Source organism: Ascaphus truei, chromosome 12 (assembly GCF_040206685.1).
Source record: "Ascaphus truei isolate aAscTru1 chromosome 12, aAscTru1.hap1, whole genome shotgun sequence".
Classification (NCBI taxonomy): domain Eukaryota; kingdom Metazoa; phylum Chordata; class Amphibia; order Anura; family Ascaphidae; genus Ascaphus; species Ascaphus truei.
In genome coordinates, this window is record NC_134494.1 from 30,473,896 (window position 1) to 30,496,437 (window position 22,542).

A 22,542-nucleotide genomic window follows, 5' to 3' on the forward strand; every position below is an offset into this window, starting at 1 on the left:
ATGAAGCGACTCTAGCACTGTCAATTATTATTAAAAGCCAAAAGGACATTATTGTTTGATATCACCCTCTACAGACTAAATCCACACAACAGAGAGAAGGCGTTCCACTGGTTAAGGAAGATGTAATAGAACGTCCAAGTCACAGGTGAAATTCGAGCCTTGACCTTCCACAGGTCAATAAGCCTTGTGTGCCTTGTTATTAGAAAAAGTTCCTAACACGGAGACTCTTCCTTCATATAAATACCTGCAGCTCTCTTCCACTTGCTCAGAGGAGTTTGCTTTCCAACTGGAGATGCAATGTAATACTCTGGATTCCGCTTGATACTATGTAAGCTCATGGAAGGCTTAGTTTGGTGGATTTATATTATTTTAAGGTATCGCAGTAGTATGAAAAATAGATTTCTCTGATGCTTTTCCTCTCCTGCTATGTACTTTTCTGAAATCCTAATACAGTAATATACTGTATGTGTGTATATATATATATATATATATATATATATATAATCTCAACTGGAAATATTACTGTATGTTCATTTGCATGTCTTAGACAGGTCTGCAACCCTGTCTTTCACCATTATCGCCCAGCACACAGCACTTCCACTGCAGCAAGGGATTCTGGGAAATGACATGCAAATGAGCACACAGTGCCACCTTTTGTCTCAAGCTCATATTACACGAGCATAACCTTAATAAGTGTGGTATATATAATATATATAAAACAAACAGGCGCACACTTAGTGTATTACCGTAAAAAATAATATTTATGGGACATAAAACTTAGACAAATGCCCACTCACAAAAATAGCATTATTTAGAGCATGTATGAGAATTATCTCAATCGCCATCCATACGGTCCTCCCAGTGCACCTCGAGATCCCTGCGTCTCCGACGTCGCTTCTCCATGCTATGCGGAAGCGGAACTTGCCTCTCTCAGCACCCGGTTGAAAAGTCCCTCCGGAACCAACACCGCCAAAGGTCCGTAGTAGCAATTGCCAATACTTGGTCGCTCTGGGCCTCAGAAGTGCATATACAGCTCATACACAGCCTCTCTATCCACTGCTTTGTGAGTGTCACACGATTAGACCACGCCCTACGCGTTGTGTCATGGAAATGACTTCATCATATATATGATACGCCATTGCAATCCAATTGTGCGTTCATGCTGACAGAATGGCACAAAGGATAGTGATTGCATTTAAAAAGCCTTAAACACATAATATTACAAAATAATTAGCGAATCTCTCCTTTGCACAGTATATATAGTATGAGAATTTATTTCTCAGGGAAAATGTAAAAAAGGGATTTTTTTTCTTTTTCACTATAAGTAGCCACTTTTAGCCATTGTATCTAATTGTATGCAATAGGGTCTCTATTCCTAACGCTCATTATACTTCAACTTCTACGCTTCCTTTAAAATGACAAATTACATTACCCAGTCATTTCCCTTTATATGTGAGGCTACCTTTCTTTGATAGGATTGAGTTTGGCGTATTCATGTATATTTAAGTTTCCTTTCAATTACAACACTCTCGCATATGAGCTATCAATAGAAGGCAATTTCCACTATTGTAAAAAAAATGAATAGAAACCAAAAATTGAGTGTGATCCTCCTCCCTACCCCAAAGGACCTGGTATATCTTCTAATACACAGTCAGGAAAGAGTGCAGAATGCAGTGGTATGCCAATGCTTTAGAATCCTACTTAATTGCCCGTGCCAGCTTTGTCACTAGGTAACTTTATTGCCCAAAGGCCAAACCACCCAACCTCCAAATATATTGACTCTAAACTCTGCAGGGCATGGGCTTGTGCCTTAAACATTTTGGGTAACGCCAACACTGAAGTGCCATGCAAGGCAAACCCAGGTGTCATATGGAATAACACATGCTATGGACAATTGGTTTACCAGTCTGAAATGTTTTAGACCTCGTACTTGAATCAATCTCATGAATGTCTAAATGGAGGCAATGCAGCTTTTCTCCGATAGCTCATAAATAGTCAGGCATACATTGGCTGACAGAGGGGCCAGCAATGTATTATTGCAGAACAATACATACAGCACAGTATGTACCCCTGGCAGCACTGGTAAGAGAGTATGGGATAAAAACCTACGACCATGTAGAGCAGAGGTGGCCAACTCCAGCCCTCAATGGCCACCAACAGGCCAGGTTTTCAGGATATCCCTGCTTTAGCACAGGTGGCTCAATCACTGGCCACTTCTGCTGAAGCAGGGATATCCTAACAACCTGACCTGTTGGTGGCCCTTGAGGACTGGAGTTGGCCGCCCCTGACACTGAGCGTAAGATTTCAGCATAAATAGTCAAATAAATACATTTGCCGTACGGTGGAGGGTTTTCAGACCTTTTACTCGCCATAATTATTTTTTGGTGTGTCTGAGCATAAATAGACATAATACATACATAAAAAGCAACAGACTGAGTGCTCATTTGCAAGTTATTACCCAGAATCCCTGGCTGCAGGGGAAGCACTGTATGCTAAGCGATGACGGGGAAAGGCAGGTGAATGGGCTCACGCAGGGTATTTTTATTTGCAGAATAAATAGAGAAAATGAAAGAGAAATGATACCATTTTATAATGTATTTGTTGATGTATTTAATGGACCCTCTATATTTGAGTCGGCTGTTTGCAACTATATGAATAAGCCCTTAAGAGTCCCGAATGTGTGAAATTCAGCTATTTGCATGTGCAGGGGAGAATTCCTTTTGAACCCACAAATAAAACGTAGCCTGGGCCCCAGCCAGTCCAATAGTTTATTGAAACAATTTAAACTCACTGGCTATCATAGATTGGCTCGGTTAGAAAAAAAAATTATTCTGCTGTTATACTTTATAGCACAATCTTTGCATGTTAAAGCTGATTGTGTGGTTGGCAAGAAATGCCATGTATAAATGTCTTTTTTTTTTTTTTTTATCATTAGGAAAAGGGAAAGGGTGTTGTGACATCTCCGTCCTGACAAATATACTTAAGTAAAGGCAGATCTTTGCACTCCATTTTTTTTTGCCGAATAAATTTACACACATTGTCCTGTATCTGTCAACGGTGATATATTGTCCATATCTGAATGGCTAAAAATAGCGTGAGTTAGTTGGCCACTCCAGAGGCTTATTCATATTGATTTTTCATGTGGACGTCCATGTGCTGGATTTACCATGTCAATGTCATCATGTCACGCATAATTATTCTGCAGAAGGGAATAACCGCACGGCACAGCAGTGTATTTCAAGCCCCATCAGCAATGAAAGTGGTTCTCAACTCCAGTCCTCCACAGGTCACCAACGTCACCAACAGGTCAGGTTTTCTGGACATCCCAGCTTCAGCACAGAGCCACTGATTGAGCTACCTGTCTTGAAGCTGGGATATCTGCAAAACCTGACCTGTTTGGGGGGGTGGGGGCGGGTCTTGGGGACTGGAGTTGAGAATCCCTGGATTATACTGTACTGGCTTTCATATACTTCCAGATAATTGCATTGTCCATTTCCTCTGAGTTACAAAGAAGATTTTAGGGGAAGTCACTAATTTTGGTCTGGAAATATCTTCATACTGTATTTCTCCAAGACAGAAAAGTTAGAGAAAATTGAAGTTTATAATGAAGACAAAATGGGAAAGCAAAACACCTTGGTACATTACACACACAGTAAATAACTTATAAAGTTAAATGAACAACATCATTCTCGGCTAACATAGATACATACTCCTATCAGTCTACCACAATACAAAATATGCTGTGGTGTAAAATATGTAATTGAATATCTTCTAGTTGTTCAAGCAAAACATCTGACTACAGAATCAGCACTAAGGAGGAATAAATAATTATAATATTTGGTATACATTTGTTTAGTCACTTCGGTACTGCATCCCAATGGGTTTTTTTTAGCAATGAGGAGGTTAAGACAGGGGTTGCCAACTCCAGTCCTCAAGGGCCATCAACAGGTCAGGTTTTAAGGATATCCCTGCTTGGAGAAAGGGGACCGTTTTCAGTCTCTTTTTGCCCCTATTTTGTGGTTTTGAAGTTTATGATAAGTATTTCATTCATTGTTACTACTTATTACTAGTTCGGTGCCTCTGTCAGTAACTACCATTTCATACCAAAGAGCTCATAGGGTTGTTGACTACTCTCTGTTATTCGTGCTAGTTTTGCGCATTTTCATAATTATTTCAAATGATTCTTCCCGTAGTCTACACCAGGGGGGCGCAAACTTTTTTCCCTGCGCCCCCCTGCCGGCTGTCCCCTCACTCCCGCGCCCCCCTCCCAACCCCAACTTACCCGCGCTCCGGCGTAATGACGTCACGTTGCCATAGCAATGTGACGTCACATGACCTCGCAGCGTCATTTTGACGCCGCGTTGCCATGGCGACACAGGGAGGAAGCCGCGGGAGCCACGGTAAGTTAGGTTAACAGAGGGCCTGCAGCTCCCCCGGCACTTAATTTAAGTGCCTTCGGGAAGCGCGCGGGGCCTCTGTAAACCCCGCGCCCCCCGTCGGCAGTGTCGCGCCCCCCCTGGGGGTCGCGCCCCACAGTTTGCGCACCGCTGGTCTACACCATAGAGCTTTACACAGCCAACGAAGGTAAAAGAGGAAGAGTTTGTCTTGTGATTTCATAAGGTTGAGGTATTGGTATTGACCTCTTGAGCTTCACTTTAAAAAGTTAATGCTCCTCTATCTCAATTCCCGATGGAAATACAGGCTCGTTGTGTATGCTTGGCCATACGTGGTTGTTTGTACAGTTATCTCAAGGTTGCTTTTAAGCTGGTTCACAAAGGGATGACTTTGATCTGCCCTCTGATCATATTGAACATAAAAGTCCTATCCTTGCACTCAATCAGCAATACCTACTCCAAACCTTTTTCTTACAGCACATGTAACACCCCCCCCCCCCCCTCTGCTTGGCAATTTCGAGAGTAGTAATCTGAGAATCAAAGCAGATGTGAAAACCAAGCTAGGGTTTGGTGATAAACGAACTACCATAATGATTCAGTGGAGCACAGTCTGAAGATGTTAGATGCTAGGTTTGCAAAGCAGGGTAGATTTATCAGAATTTAGCGTGGCAGGTTCCCTCCGTGCTTCTTGTGTATAATAGGGGGGTTAATCATGAAACTGCAATAGTGGGACAGTTTAACGGACCAGCATGAGAGTTCGTCAATGTAGTTGGTAAAATCTTGCATTGCAAAAAGTTATGGTGGGTGAAAAAAATGACCAAACAAACCCCCGCCGTACAGTAAGTAAAAATCCCACTTGTGGTGCGTTGACATGTCAGACAGGTCGGCTACCCTGCCTTTCCCCATTATCTCTTGCCAAACAGTGACTTCACTGCAGCCAGGGATTCTGGGTAATGACATGCAAATGAGCACACAGTGTCTCACTCTTTACTTTTCACCTATTTTAACATGGACCCCTATAAGTTTTTTGCATGTCGTTACCCAGAATCCCTGCCTGCAGTGGAAGCACTGTTTGCTAAGCGATAATGGGGGAAGACTGGGTCGCAGACCTGCCTGAGGCATGCGAATGTACCACAAGTGGGATTTTTATTTACTAAAATCTTGCAGGTATTCAGATCTGCCCAAATTCCTCCTTCACCAGTCGCAAGTAGATCGATTAGGAAGCTATGTATAAATACTAAAAAAAAAATTTTTTTAATTAATTGAAAGCGTGTTTTGCTTCAAAAAATAAATGTCTTGCATAAAATCATTAGTTGGTATGTCATTATTTATATTCATACAATTGACGTTTTGAATTTTGTATGGCGCGCGTCATGTTCATGCATATGACTGCATTAAGAATTGCGTTTGGGTCTACATCTACCGTATTTGCATTTTATTCCAAGAAAAACGTACCATTTTGATGTATTTACGACGCGCCGAAGTGACACCTGCTTGTAGTTTAATACAGCGGTGCGCAAACTGGGAGCGGGCGGGGAGTTTTTTCTGGGGGAGCGCGGGCGGTTGCAGAGGCCCCGCGCTCTTCCCCAAAGCATTAAATGCCGGGGGGATCACGTGAGGCCCCTGCAACACTCCACTTACGTGATTCAGCCGACTCCAGGACGCGTGATTGACGGCGCGGGGTCATGTGACGTCACGGTTGCCACGGTAACGTGACGTCAAACGACGCCGCGGGTCACGTGACATCACACGACCCCGCCGCACGAGGTAAGGTGGGGGGGAAATGGCGCACCAAGGAGGAAAGCCAGCAGGGTGTGGCGCAGCGAAAAAAGTTTGCGCGCCCCTGGTTTAATATAATATAATTTTTACATACGCGTGACCCGGACAACATCCAAACTCCGCCTCTAACTTCACCCCCAAGTATTGTTTTTCTTCTTTGTGAACGGCGCCCAAAGCGCACAACACAAACTTGCTATTCTTCCGTGTTTGTTTTACGACAGTCATTTGTAGTGAATGTTGATACATGGCGCCCTGGGTTTCGCACCTTGGTCGTGGGTCAGAACTCGGATCATCCAGAACTGCTCCTATGTGGCCTATAATGAGAGAGGGGAAGTGAAAACCCCCTTTGCAAATTGGTACTGTAATAACTCCAAACGTGCTGAAGCAGCATAAAAAATTATTACCCCCCATCCCCAGGGGGTTATCTCATGTAATTGGCAATGCGCCTGTTGAGGGAGGACAGCAAGCAAGTTAACATAAAATATGAGATTGATAAAGCAATTAGCGCTTTTATGCAGGAGGGAGTTTTAATTAATTATCTCGCAATACAAAAGAGAAAAAAAAAAGAAGCATAAAACACAAAGGATAGTTGTTTAACAATAAATACTTTCAGGTTGGAAGTACAGTACCTGCAACGCATCGATTCATAGGCCCTTATTATATCTGTCACAGCTTATCGAATAAGGGCCATAGTGCGTAATAACAAAAATGCACCAAGCAGGTAACCTATAGGGAGGCTGCTGGAGATGCAGTGCATAGAAAGACATGTCCTATGCTTGCATCCCTGAACGTGTAATCCCACATGGTTGGCCAGTTGAAATTCTTAGGGGCTTCTGAATGGGCATGTGTTTGTCTATCAAGTGTTGGCTTTACCCTTAAACCATCCTGTTCTTAACAGAGACCCAATACAGATGTGGGTATGGGGAACTCTGGCTGTACAAGCGCTTGCTGATCACACAGGGACATCTCACAAGTGTAAGAGGTAATCACACCCACCCCCCCAAGTCTGATTTAAAAAAATACAATAAAATAAATCTTGTAGGTCTCAGATTATGGGAAAAAAGGTTACAGTCTTAAAGCTGTCATTGGAATTAGTTCACTTTGGAGGAATTGCCCCTTTAAATGTAGAAAAGTAACAAATGTATGTACAAATTGGAAGTATCAAATAATTACAAATACTCCACTTATTTATTGGGATTCCAAGGTCTAATTTAGATAGATTACAACAAAATGGAAAATAAAACCATCATTGATCAACTTCAGATTAGCAAAGACTTCAACTGCATCTCAATGACCCCTTTTTCCAGAAAGAAACACAGATGCACAGAGTAGAACAATAATTCCTTCCCTATTAAATGTCCCAGTTCCCCAGAGAGCCTTTGAATAGGTAAAGTTTCACAGGTTTTGTTTTAACATTTCTCAGTGTTGACTGCAAGAAATAACGCTCAGCTGAGAGAAGTAGCTCATTCTTATTGAAGGAAAGGTACTCGTTTTTAATTGGTGAGATCCCCCATAGTGGGTCAAGTATAAAGGGAAAAAATTGTCCTGGCGCAACTTCTCAATCAACCATTTTTATACAGTGAAAATGGGAAATGAATCCCCAATAGGTGCTTCTAATATCCAGACAAAGTGCTTTGACAGCGCGAAACGCGTTAGAGGACCTGTTTTTTCTGTAGCTCTGTCTACTTATGCACTAAAATAAAGCATTTTTAATTTTGCAATTAGCCTCCAGCCCTTATTTTTTCTAGCAGTGCTCCACCATTTTTTTCTACAACCATTTTTATAAGCAGCGTGAACATAATAGCTTCTTAATTACACCAAGGTTAAACTGAAAATTAATTTGCTAATTTTTTAATTGTAATTTTCCAAATCTCTTTGGAGAACAGTAGTCAGGTGCCAATAGAAATCAACCAAGGTTATTACAGATGAGGGGGTCTCCATGAACCATTTTAATGAAGGCTTTGTAACAATCCTTTATGAAAGGCTCTATAATATTTCCTTACTCTATATTATTCAAGATTAGGTTGCTTACCATTGAGCAAAGCAAGAGGGATTATCAATTGCAGTACCAAATGAGATAAAGAAACTTGAACCCATCGAGACTGTGATGGCAGATACAATAGACATCTTCAAAAAAGGTTGGCCATCTTTTTTAGAAAGGAAAGGTTTACAGGGATTTACCAAATAAGTAAACATGGGAAGAATGTTCATCCAGGGAGAAATCTGATTGCCAATATTTGGAGTCAGGAAGGGATTTATTTTCCCCTTATGAGATACCTGTGTCATTGGATGATATTTCACTGGGGTTTTGCTGTTTGCCTTCCTCTGGATCAAAATACTGTAAATACAAAACCGGACAATTATTGGAAGTAGAGGAAGCACACAGGAGCCTTAGGTTGAGTTAAAACAAACTTTGCTTGCATTAGTGCATCAGAGCAGGCATAAATACAAAATTAGGATAACGTACCTGCCTCAATTTAGCATGATCGGATACCGGCCGCTGCATCTGTAGGTTTAACTTTATGGACATATGTATTTTTTCAACCTCATCTACTATATAACTATATGTAACCATGTAACAAGAAAATCTCCCCACACTGGAAGAGTCAGACAGCCTGAGATCTTGAATCAGTGAGTGAGCCATGGGCATTGCTCCGCACACGGAAATAGGGGGTCACTGTTTTTTTTCCCTTAGATAACCGAGCCCCATACATGAGATAAATGGATGTTCCATTCCCCCTCTCAGTTTACTACAAAAGCCACCGGTAACTACACACCACCGTTTATTTTTATTTTAAATCTTCACAATGCTGTGAAGTTAGATGTCGGTTTCCACCTCTAGTTCTTTCCCTATTCACTGTGTACTTTAGTCCTAAAAAATTATCCAAAAGCCATAATTAACATGGCTGCAAGCCCCGATCATTTAGTGACTTTAGTAGACTTTGGCAAACCATACCTGATACCTCCGTATCCTGGGCCGTCTTAACGTATGGGCACGCTGGGCAGTTGCCCGGGGGCCCCATGCGCCCGGCCCATACGTGTCCACTATTCTCCATTCTAAGTCTAGCTAGGAGGGCTCGCTCTCTCCCCGCCGCGGCACCCGGCACCCCGGCTCGCTCTCCCCCCGCCCGGCACCCAGGCTCCGCTCGCTCTCCCCCCACTCTCCCCCGCCCGGAAGTGGAACCCCGGCTCCACTCGCTCTCCGCCCACCCCGGCTCCGCTCGCTCTCCGCCCGCTCTCCGCCCGCCCGGCACCCCGGCTCGCGTCACAACCGCTGGCAGCCTAGCAGTGCAGCACTTCCGGTGCCTGCTGCTGCTAGTGAGCGCGTGGGAGGCTGGGAGCGGCAGTGTAGGCCGGGCCCCGTGCACTGCTTTGCCCGGGGCCCCTAATGTTGTTAAGGTGGCCCTGTCCGTAGCGGTGACGGTTTCCCTTCAGGCACAGAAACTGTGTGCCCTAATCTAATGGCGTTTTAAATGTCACATGTCACGGGGGTCAGTAGGAAGATGTGATGATGCTCTGGGTTTTTTTTCACACATATCCCATGGAGAAACTGCAAACCAGAGATAAAAAACACTAAAGATACCTTTAAGTGCCTATGGCCTGGGCACTTCATGTAAGTGCATAACTCACCATCAATACTGAAAGCTTTCAACATTTTGGACATACTTCACCATACTTATTTTTCCTTTATTCTGAGGTTGCGCTGATATCTTTCTGGAACCAAGGAATTTAAACTATACGCAGGACACATGCCCCATTATGGCAATAACCTTCCCATGCCTGTATATTGTTTTAAATAATTTATTAGCTAATATTTAATTGCTCTTTTTTTTTTCCGCTTGCGCTTTTCTTTTTCTTAGAAACAAATACACCACACACAGTTCAGAAAACTATATACACCTAACAAGACATACAATCCTGTGGCTGCGATTGGTCCCCGATTTGGCACCAACTACCACTGACTTCAGTGGCATATAACGCCAGCCCGGGGTGCAGCTCACATGGATACTTAGTGAATCCCCTATGCCCCTATTGGTCCAAAAGATGATTGGAGCAATTATGGGATTATGACATTTACAATTTGACCTCCAACCCTATTGTGCTACTGAGTATTTGGCACATTATAAATAAATTATGATAATAATAATGTATTATAAATTTACATTTGTGACATACTTAAAGTAAATTGTATACAGTAGTTCAGAGGGATTTTTTCCAGGAATTGATCCATGTGTAGTGTGTGTGTGTGTGTGTGTGTGTGTGTGTGTGTATATATATATATACACACACACACATACATACATACATACATACATATATATATATATATGTGTGTATATATATAAAGCAGAAAATAGCCGTGTTAGTCCAGTTGCGATTTTGACACTGTCCCCTGGCTTCAAATACTTAACACCCTACCTTATCTACAGTAAATATCTGTTGTTTTTTTTTCCTCTCTCCACACTGTTTTAGCCATAGATTCATTTGTATATCAGTATTGCTCGACCTGAAGAAGAGAGGATAACTCTTGAATGCTTGTCCTATGACATAAATTGTTAGTCCAATAAAAAAGGTATCACCGAATACTGGAGAACTCATTTATTCTGTATATATATATATATATAAAGCAACTGTAAATATTACTGTATGTTCATTTGCATGTCTTAGACAGGTCTGCAACCCTGTCTTTCCCCATTGTCACCCAGCTTACAGCACTTCCACTGCAGCAAGGGATTCTGGGAAATGACATGCAAATGAGCACTCAGTGCCACCTTTTGTCTCAAGCTCGTATTACACAAGCCAATCCTCAAGCCAATGCATGCTGTTTTAAACACAGCTTGCATTGGCTTGAGGATTGGCTTGTGTAATACGAGCTTGAGACAAAAGGTGGCACTGAGTGCTCATTTGCATGTCATTTCCCAGAATCCCTTGCTGCAGTGGAAGTGCTGTAAGCTGGGTGACAATGGGGAAAGACAGGGTTGCAGACCTGTCTAAGACATGCAAATGAACATACAGTAATATTTACAGTTGCTTTATGCTTTACTGTGGAGGGTTTTTGTCACTTTTTTTACCCACCATAACCTTAATGACAGTGGTGATTATATATATATATATATATATATATATATATATATATATATATAATTATAATTATTAAGCTCGGCTAACACGGTACAGATACCCCTATACACACACACACACACACGTATGTATATATATATATATGTATATATATATATATATATGTATGTAACAAGTGTTCCTTACCAGGCAGACCAGAGAATCCAAGACCACGCAGCAAGAAAGGAGACAGCACTCAAAGTAACGTCCAACAGCTGTATTGAAGACAGGCACAATCAACCGACGTTTTGGTCCTTACAACAGGACCTTTCTCAAGGGAGTGCTCACTGAATACACACATATACACACACACACGTGTGTGTAGGCGTATCTGAACCTTGTTAGCCGAGCTTAATAATCAAAAATGAATAGATTATACCATTCTGTGGCTAACTAAATGCTTTTATTTGTGCGAGCTTTCGAGATACACTGATCTCTTCCATATAACCATTTAACACCTTAAGTCATAAATCGCATACTGCATAGGGGGGAGGGATAGGCTCCAGTCACATACATTCCAGGAGGCACTGTTTTTAAGTAAAAACCTTTTTTTGCTTTATCCATTGTAACACCGCCGGAAGAAAAGATCACTTTATCTCGAAAGCTCGCGCAAATAAAAACATCTCGTTAGCCACAGAACGGTATCGTTAGGGAACCATGTTAAAAATGGTTTTTGAGGCAAAAAGTGACACTGTGTGCTCATTTGCATGTCATTTCCCAGAATCCCTTGCTGCAGTGGAAGTGCTGTATGCTGGGTGATAATGGGGAAAGGCGGGGTTGCAGACCTGCCTAAGACATGCAGATGAGCATACAGTTGTATTTGCATATATATATATATATATATATATATATATATATATATATATATATATATATATATATATATATATATATATACACACACATACAGTATATATACACACACACCATGAGCGCGTGCACATACACGTGTATATACAGTTCATGTATGTATTTAAACACACGTGCATATATCTTTTTCCGCCTGTCAATCAATATTACACATATTCACCAGTGTACATTGAAGTGTACTATGTAAATCTGATCGGATGAACATTTTAACATTGCCCTCATATTTTAAATTCCTGAAGGCATAAAATGCAGCAATTGGAAAAATAATTATCTCAGAATCGACCTTCCAGTAATTAATGATCATGAGTTTTCCTGCAGCATTGCAGCTTGTATCCACCAGTTTACTAGGCATCCTTGTATCAGGCAAAAAGAATACATCATTAAACCAGTGAATTAAAGCAATCACCTTGTGTTTCTGTGGAATCGTCTCCTAAAGTGAAGGATGAAAAAAAAATGCTTTGTTCATTGTAGTGTCAAAGGAAATTAATTTCCTGGCTGGCTTGTGTTTTTCTCTGAGGCAGATATTGATGAGTGTGCAGAAGGGATCATTGAGTGTCACAACCATTCCCGCTGTGCTAACCTTCCAGGGTGGTACCACTGTGAGTGCAGAAGCGGTTTCCATGACAACGGGACCTACTCCATTTCTGGGGAGTCCTGTATTGGTAAGCAGATTTCAGCAAAGAACTTTTTTTTTTCCCACCCATTTTATCTGCATGATATCACACACTGACTAACCAGGAGCATGTGCCTTCTTCTGTTACTGTATTTAATGCCAAACAAGGGGAGGAAGCCATCATCTGGTCTTCCCATTCATCAGCTAACAGATACAATCTCGGTACAAGGCGGTACATTGGGAGGGCAGCGAATGCACAGTTACAGTAGAGGCAACGTTTATTCTAACATTTGCCGTAAACTAGCCGGGTTACATTCTGGGTATGTGCTGGGTATGTTCTGGGCTAGTTTGAGGCACGTTTAAGGCATTTCTGCATTGACTAACGACCCATAGGATTAACACAGCAGGGATCCCTGGCAGTCCAATTCAGTTTGAATGGGACTGCCAGGGACCCCCGCTGTTAATCTGATAGGCCATTAATCAATGCAGAAATGCTGGGGCTAGTTTAAGGAAAGTTTAAGGCATGTATTCAGAATGTACCTGGGTGTTTCCTGGGTTTTTTGGGGAATTGCCACTGGTTTTTGTTCGAATAAGAGTTGCCTCTACTGTAGATATGCCTTCCCTCAGACACAGTTTCATATCGATCACATGTCTTTTGGGAGCGCAGAGTTTGGCATTCTATCAAGGTCATGGATCAAAGTGACCAACAAGTAGCGGAGGTGTGCAGGAGTACAATAAGTAGCATATTGCCCCTTTAAGGTGCTTGTTAGCGACTTATGCAAAATTAATATATGAATTACATGCGTTAAAATTGTTAAAATAAATCGTGTAGATCTTGGTAACGCAGATACATCAAATGACATTAAAAAAAACATCAAATACTGATAATTAAGGTTAACATTTAACATTTCTTTGTAATTTTTCTTGTGCATTGTAGTAACATGCATAGCTTGTTTACAAATTGCACGTTAATCTGTCCCTTTTTTTTTTTTAAAAACCCATTATGACTACACTGTACCATTGAGTTCCGACCCTCCAGTGCTGGCAGACGATTAGCAAATTGCATAACATTCCTTCACACTTATTGCTGCCCTTCCAAGTGCGTGTGTTACATTGTTTCACTTATATTTATATTGTTGGGTTTTTTGTACTTTGATTTTGCATAGTGCACTAAGTAACCCTATACTGTGTTGGTGGAATAATACATGCACGAAAGTAAAGTATTTGCCCCATATAATGTAATTCTATTGATACCTAGGTGACAGTAAGGGCACCGCAAACTGTCGGACTGTAGAGACCACGCCGTAACCACAACGAACAGATTCTGCATATTTCTATTGAATGCCTTTACCACCTTTGGGGTGTATTTAAAGCAACAAAGCACCTTTTTATTACTTTTTTTTAAACTCAACTGTGTTTATTTCAGCTCCGGGATAAATACCTTCGTAGGCAGTGCCAGTATCTCTGCAGCCAGGGAGCATGTGTACTTTAACAAGATGGCGGCTTAAATGTCCAATGTCAACTGGGCCAATAGGAAGCCGTGATGTCATCTGTTGCGGCTTCCTATTCATCCGCGTGACCTTGATATTTAAAACCCCCCATTGATACCGGCAACTCCTACAAAGGCAAGTACCATGGGAAACAGGGCCCCCCCCCCGAGCTGAAATTAACATTCATCTCCGGAGACCCCCTGCTTCGATCCAAAACTGAAAAAAAAAGATGAAGTGCAAGGTGTTCCGCTGCTTTAATAAGGAAAGGAGCTCATAACGGAATAATCTGCCATTTCTAGAACTAATCTAGGAGCAAATATCATCACCAGCTTCGTGGCATCGCTGAATTGTAATTGGTTTAAAGGCAGGACACGACCTTTTTAAAATGTAGTCTCAACATGTTTAAGTATGTATACATGAGTACTACATTACCTATGTAACATGTAATTAACAATAAACCTGTCATTTCCCAATCTTAACACAGGGGTCTATGTATCAACGTACAGAAAAGTGTGTTGACGCACTGCTCCGTTATTTGGAGCACAGTTGTTGCGTATGTAAGATTAGGTTTTTTTTCTACATCAGAAACTGTTTTTACATATTTTAGACATGTGTCACATCAGATATGGCAGGTTTTTGGGGCTAATTAAATGAGCATACACTGGCGACACACTTTATTCGAGCTCGGCTAGTCCCACGAATTCGGGTATACCCGGGTGTATTGAGGTTTGTGACTGTTTTCTGCCCGAGTGCATTGAGGTATTTTCTAGGCAGGGATTGAAGCATTTTATTCCCGCTGGCTGCAATACTGCACAGTATATATATATATACTGCATTACAATTCATGAATTTATGCCATCTGGTAGACACGCGAAGCATTGCAGCCTATTAAATCCTAATCATTATCATTTAACAGATCAGCCGCCCGTCAGCCAGGCATGAACCCAGGCTGGGAAGGCAAACGCAACGGGGCTTGTTAGAGGTGAGGAGCGGCGCATTCCAGGTATCTGCCAGGTACATACTGGGTATTTGCTCGAATAAAGTGTGTCGGTGCAGTAGCACGCAAACTGTAATACATTACATAATAATCTGTACACCATGTAACTACTCCCCAGCTCCTCTTACTGGCACACCCCAAATTGAGGTAGACGGGGCCAAATTGGAGTAAAATACTTTGATACATAGGGGCAGGGTGAAAATGGCCCGGTTCTGCACTAAAATTACATTGACTCATACACCCCATCATGTTTTATATTTGAGCAGCGAGGAAAAGGAAGGTTTGTTCTGTTCTAGATCAATCAGTCCCATTGTCACATATGACATCACAAATCAAAGATGGCTGCCTCTTGACACCAAAGGAGACAATGCGGGTTTCCTAATTTTATTTGAGATTTCGTTTTGCTCAATTCCACTGATGTATAATTGAAGGTTTTAGCATTCTGAGCTTATTTAAGAAAAATATAAATCTCCTTCCATTCAAATCTGTGTTTTGTTCTTTTCCTTTGTCTTAATTTCCAAATATCGTTATGACGTAGAAACAAAGATTTCACTTTAAAGGGCAATCTAAAGCCTTTTCATGCAGGATGAAACAACATTTTCACATTCTTACCCACGTAGCTGTATTGCATAACAAATGGAACTTTCTAATACCGTAATAACACAACGATAGGCTGGTTTTGGATGGAGACGAGCTTCTTACAGCCACACTGCTTTTGTGATCTACCCAATCAATACATGTTTGATCCTGCAGGCGGATTTAAGTCAAAAATGAAAGCCCGGCAAACTTGTCGGAATACCATTTCCACATATCACTTGTTGATCACAACTTTGTAGAATGCCTTTAATATCAGAGGAGCCTGCATCTCATTGCATTTCAGAAGTACCCATTCCAAGCGTCCCATGCCCGTCATGAGCTGCAGAATACCAGAAGTGCAAAGGGAAAGGCTTCAGAAGCAAAAATGATGTGTAAATAAACGTTTTTTCTACACCACCACGACCTGCTGCGGGTTTTCATTCGGCTGTGCGCCGTTCCTGCCTCCTACGGGGGGGGAGTGTTCTTTAGAAGCAAAAAGAAGACATTTCAACAGCTCGAAGTTTAATCGCCAAATTCTAAAACCTCAAGTCGAAAAAAAAGTAGTTGCCGGGTCGCTAATTTCAGGAGATCCTGGCGTTGTTAGAGTAACGTAGTGCAGAGTAAATGAGTGCTTCAGTATTGGACGATACCCTTTTTTTTGTTTTAAATTTGGACTAGTATAAGAAAAGCTTTCGAGAGTTCCCTCTGTTTCTCAGGTCAAGCAGTTATGATTTAGAAAAGATTCTAGGGGTTTAACAGCGATGTAAAACTCCAGATAACAATCTAGGACAGATGATGTGTAGGAGCCATGGCAGAGGGGATTTTAAACACAGGGCAATAAATGGATTAAGGGGTAGGTGAGAAATAATTTAAAGTAATGTACAGTACAAAGGTCATTAAATCCACATTTTTTTTCTTCTGAAACACTAAGGCTAAGGCCCCGCTCCCTCAGTCAGCGCGCCCGCACTGCAGACAGGCGGTGCGCTGACAGGCAATTGACCGCTACTTGCGGTCTGTAGGGAGCGGGAGATACAAATTTTCTGCCTCTCCTCCCGAGCCGGCCAAAAGTTAACAAAAAAAACCCAAGACACACACCCACAGCTCCTTCCCTGCTCCCCTCCACTCGCACACACAGGCACTCACACACACACACAGGCACTCACACACAGGCAAATACACATGGGGGGGTGAATCGGAGCAAGGGGGGAAATCGTAACGGGGATCGCGCAGAGAGGGGAAATCAGAACGGGGGGGGGATCAGAACGGGGATCGGGCAGAGGGGGGAAATCGGAACGGGGGGGAGCAGAGGGGGAACTCTGATTGGCTCCCTTGCGTGTCACGTGACGTGACACCCGCCGAAACCACAAGCTCCTTGTAGCTCCGGCTGGCTGACGCGTCACAGCACGCAGTCAGCCACGCCGGAAGGAGCCAGTGTGGACCTCCAAAACGGAGGCAAGCAGCTGGTGACCTGCGGCCGCGCGCGCCACCAGCCGCAGCGGGACCAAGGCCTAAGAAAGGCTAATGTTCTTTTAAATTTAACTACCATTGTTCCTGCTCAGGATCTCAAGTTAAAATTCTGTTTTGTAAATAAAGAGCAGTGCTACTCCTAGGGTTGCCAGGTGGCTTCTCCAAAAATACTGGGCACAATGGTGAAAGGGGCAATGTGCTCAAGACACACACACACACACACCTCACCGCTCCATGCTGTTTCCTCCTCTCCTTGACCTCACCCTTAGGCTCCTGACACCTCCTAATTGGCTGCATTACCCAGCAGCAGCTAATCAGGATGAAGGAAGCTTCCCAGCCCCCTAGCAACAGCCCTGCTCTGTCCCTGCTCGGGAGAAATCCCGCGGACCCCCCAAGCCGGTCAGGTCGCTATGTCCAGAGAGGTCATACCGGTATACACATACATGTCCAGTATTACGTTTAATTTTTTACTGGACAGTGTGTCCAAATACAGGACAGTCCGGTTCAATACTGGACACCTGGCGACCCTAGCTACTCCGCAGCGTACAGCACAATTCAAGCATTACTGCATACAAACAATGAAGGTGGTCATCATATTTTTGCTAGCTTGTTTATTTCATATATCCGCGCAGATCAATAGTGCGACCTCATTGTTTAACTTGTATATAAATTACAATGGAGAAGGCGTTGTAAGCGTTTCTTTGTGTATTAAATGAAGTGTCAGGGACGGATGCAGATCAGATGAAGAAGGGACTGGAAATATTGATCATTCAATTGGATAATATTTCGCTGGTTGGAAAAAAGACTAGGAGGTGGGACTGTATTTATTAAAATGTAAGTGCCTGATTACTCCAGGTTACAATTTCTTCCGTGAATTGCTTTTCTGCTCCTGGAATGGGCTATTGGAAATAAGTGAAAGGGTTAAATTAGGAATAAACGTCCTGCCTCATCTGTAGAAGAAGAGTAATTTGACATTACACATTCACACACGATTCAGAGCTGCCTGTCGTTCAAACCTCGGGGTGTGTAGTAAAATGTGAGAGACATCGGAAAATTGCTAATGGTTGAGAAATCTGGGGAATGGCAAATAAGAGGAAGTTAATGCATGTATTCATTAATGTTGCACGTGTCGCAGACTCGCTCATTACTTCACTAAACGACTTTATTTACCAGTTAAATGTATTTATTAAATCTAGAAGACGGAAGCGCAGAAAAACGCGGACCACACGTTGCAGCCTGTTAAACGAATTTATTACCAGGAAGAAAAAAAAAATTTGAATGCACTTACAAAGTGCGTAAATAGAATGAGCTTATCTGTGTGCAGCAGCACTTGTGTTAGTACTGTACGTGGAGCCGGTGGGAGGGACTCCCGCGCTGCTGTGACGTCGCTCTTAGGTGCTCCGGTCTTCCTACTGAAAGTCCACAGGGACAGAACTCTTCCAAGGCATTCCTCACCCAGATACCCAGTGCGTATATTATTCCCAGTTCTGGGTTATCACCGTACGGCACGTATTCTGATCCAATGGTTGTTCTCCATTTTTAGTGTTTTTAGTGTTCCCGAGCTCCTACCTATTGCTCTCTTTTTTTTCTCCAAATGTATTTATTAGTTTATTTGCTTATTTCTGTGCAGGCTCACATTTATTCATTCTTCCGTCCATCTATCCAGTCATTCATCAGTTTATCCGTGCAGTCATCTGTTCGATCACTTGTATCTTGCAGGTTCTCCCTCATCAATTTGCTTTCATCAATATCCAGAATTATTACAAAGCTGGGTTAAAACGTTATCACCGAAGTCTTCCTAACCACGAAAAGTCCTGGCAAAACATAAGATTGGACATGTCAATATATACTTCATATAAACCAATATTCCGGACGTATTTGTGACCGTATCGGTTTGAATAACCAGTGCTCTACGCAGTATTTCAAATATGTCTATAATCTGGCTGTGAAACCTATTTTATACATGATTACTAGAGATGGGCGAATTATGTTTGCGAATTTGGATCCGCAGCGGATCGTTCGGTTCCTTTTGGTTCTCGGATTTCAGCGGATCAATGTCAAAAAGGGCGATTCGCGGTTTGCGGATTTTTTTATTATTACCAATTCACTCCGCGGATTCAGCAATCCATTGGCTGATTCTTAAGAATCCAGTGGGAATTCTACAAATCCGTCCATGGGTTGTATCCAAAACACATTTCTTTGCTGGCTAACATGTATTACCTTCTTTCACTTGGATAACGCTGGAATTATTTAAATCTTGGCGAGGCTCATTCATTTTTCCATAGATTTCCATCTCTAAGTCCTGTCAAAGACAGATATGCATTCAACCAAGCATACAATGCATGGGGATGCACACATTTTGCTGAAAGGTATATTTTCTACCATACGTGTATTTTATCCAAGTGTATCCCGAAGCCTTCTCATTAACTTATGTCCAGGCTACGCTGATGGATTTTAAAAGCCTGGTTACATCCCAAGAAGAAAAAAAAGCGCTTATCTATGTGGATTTTAGAATTGCTATGGTGGGAAGAGATGATTGCAACCTTTGTAACAACAGTTTTCATATACATTGTTATCACACAGCAATGATACATGTGCAGAATAAATAAAGTATTCTGTACTACCAGGCATTGGGGAATGGCTTGCAAAGCCTTTGCCTTAAATGTCAAGGGAATATACTAATAACTATGTTAGCTAGAAAACAAAAATTGTTTTTTAATTACATATGATGATAATTCTCAAATTCCGAAATGTTGCATGTGTCCGTAAAGCAAGTGGCAGATTAAAAAAATATCTAAACCAGCATCATACATTGGATGGAGACAACAGAAATACCCAATTTGTAGATGCATTGAAGCACTTGTACCTTTCTTGTTGATTGCCTGCTATTCTTCACATCGGCATCAGCAAAGATTCTGTTATCAGTAGTCGCTAGTCAAGCATGCTTACTTTTAGGGTGTTATTATAGGGTTGCTGATTCCGACTACTTTAAAAAGTACAGCGCTTGCTATGTATAAAAATAAGCTATTCTAGCGAAATATCACATTTTCCTAAACCTTTGCTTTTTCATTGTAATAATGTTATGGATGAAACCTAACATGCCCTCCCAATGGTATGATTTCCTCAAAGGACAACGGCTACAAGGAGGATTTTTAAAGCAAACAAAACTAACATTGTAAAGCAAAATATTATTATTATTTTTATTATTATTGTATTATTACTATTTTAGTTGCTATGCAACCACGTTCACTTGACACTCACTGAACTAATTCATGCTATAATTCTATTATTTATGCATATAAGAATTGGTTGTTGTACTGTATGATTGAGAATACGGAGGAAAGTAAGAGATGCAGAACTAACGGCAGTGGTGAGCACAGCTCCTAACTTTCAGTGACTTAAAATCCAGTCATTTTCTCACTGTGTATGTGTGTGTGTGCGTGACTAGCTTGAGACCGCCATTTGCCCACGAGCATCGAGGCCTGCTGCTGCCAGAGACCCTTTCCTCGGTGTGTATCAGACGGCTCCGACACAGCATAACCATAGAGGACCTGGAGGACCTTTGCCGTCTAGAGGGTCCCTTGCCAGCCGAACACTGCATGTGAGCTTCCGGTTCACCGGCTCACCGGCTACACGAGGCAAGTCACGTGACGACGCCAGGACTTGGAGCTACACAGAGAGGAGCGAGTCAACGGCAAATGAGAGCCAATCTCATACACGCTATTTATTGCTTTATCCTTGTGAGTGGGCATTTGTCAGATTTTGTTCCTTTAATACAATTTTTATTATGTTAATGCACTAGGTGTGCGCCTGTTTTTTCTTTTCTTTTTTTCATATATATATATATATATATATATATATATATATATATATATTATATATGTATATATATTGTATGTATGTAGAGATATCGGTACCGTGTTAGCCGAGCTTAATAATCAAAAAAGAATAGACGATACCGTTCTGTGGCTAACAAAATGCTTTTATTTGTGCGAGCTTTCAAGATACACTGATCTCTTCTTCCAGCGATGTTACAATGAATCTCGAAAGCTCGCACAAATAAAAGCATTTCGTTAGCCACAGAATGGTATTGTCTATTCATTTTTGATTATATATATATATATATATATATATATATATATATATATATATATATATATATATATATATATATATATATATATATACACAGTGTGCGGCAAACCTATACATTTGCTCGCCCCGGGCGAGTGGATTTAACCCCCGGGCGAGTAAATATTGGCCCAAGCAGCACACGTTTGGTACTAGGTGGCGAGTAGATTTTTTTGTGTGGCGAGTAGATTTTTTGGTGATTTGTCAACCACTGTTTTTATATATATATATATATATATATATATATATATATATATATATATATTATATGCAGTGTGTGAGGTCTTGAATTGCTCTGATCCGTAAAAGTAGAAAAAGAAGTGTAAAGTAAGATTCATGTCGATGATGTAAACCATTTTACCATGCTAGTCTTCATTTGGATATCAAACCCTTCAGCAGTTAGTTCACTGTGTTTCATAAGACTGCAGCAGGAAACAGAATAGTCCACAGCACAGCGGTTGTTTTTGGTTTTTATAATTCTATAGATTATGCCATTTAAACAGCATATAAAGCAATATGAAGAAAAACCTTTGGTAAATACCTAATGCTCATCTGACATCAAATAACAGCTTTCATATTAATCCTAATGAATAAATGTTTTCCTGATATAAATATAGCATTACGCAGGACTATTGCAGCTAACAGAACTTTGTTCTATGAAATACTTGTGCAAATAACTCTCCTGTAAAGCAAAATGCAAATAGTATTTGCCCGACAATTGTCAAAGATGCTGATGGCATCAGATCCTACCACAACTGGCAGAAAATCGTATTTATTGTTCAATTTGTAGTGAAACAGAATAGCTGATTCAACACACCGAAGAGAGCTTTTAGCACAGAATAGTGACACAAGCCACAGTATTCCATATTAAAAAATATGTGTTAAAAGTTTAAGTGCTGGAAGAATAAAATCAGTGCATGGGTAGCCAGCAATCTGCTTATCTCTGTACTACACCGGCTTTACGTTGGCTTAGCAAAGAACAACAGTGGCAATATGCAAAAGGGTTACCTTTTTCCCTTTGCGTGCCTTGGGATATGTATAATAGATTAAGTTGGCTTTGTTCAGTGCAAACAGGTCTGTGTTACGGAGAATATGAATAATGTC

At 41.5% G+C, this 22,542-nt stretch overlaps 1 protein-coding gene across 6 annotated transcripts in view; it reads left to right on the forward strand.

Annotated features, from left to right (window-relative positions):
- NELL1 (neural EGFL like 1) overlaps nt 1–22,542 on the forward strand; it is a 515,249-nt gene that overhangs the window by 456,428 nt on the left and 36,279 nt on the right. For 4 of the 6 annotated variants that reach the window (XM_075567201.1, XM_075567202.1, XM_075567206.1 and 1 more), the window contains one exon: nt 12,686–12,826. The exons of the other annotated variants lie outside the window; for them this stretch is intronic. In XM_075567201.1, coding sequence (XP_075423316.1) covers nt 12,686–12,826 — 141 coding nt within the window. The remainder of the gene's footprint in view (nt 1–12,685; nt 12,827–22,542) is intronic. 6 annotated transcript variants of the gene reach the window in all.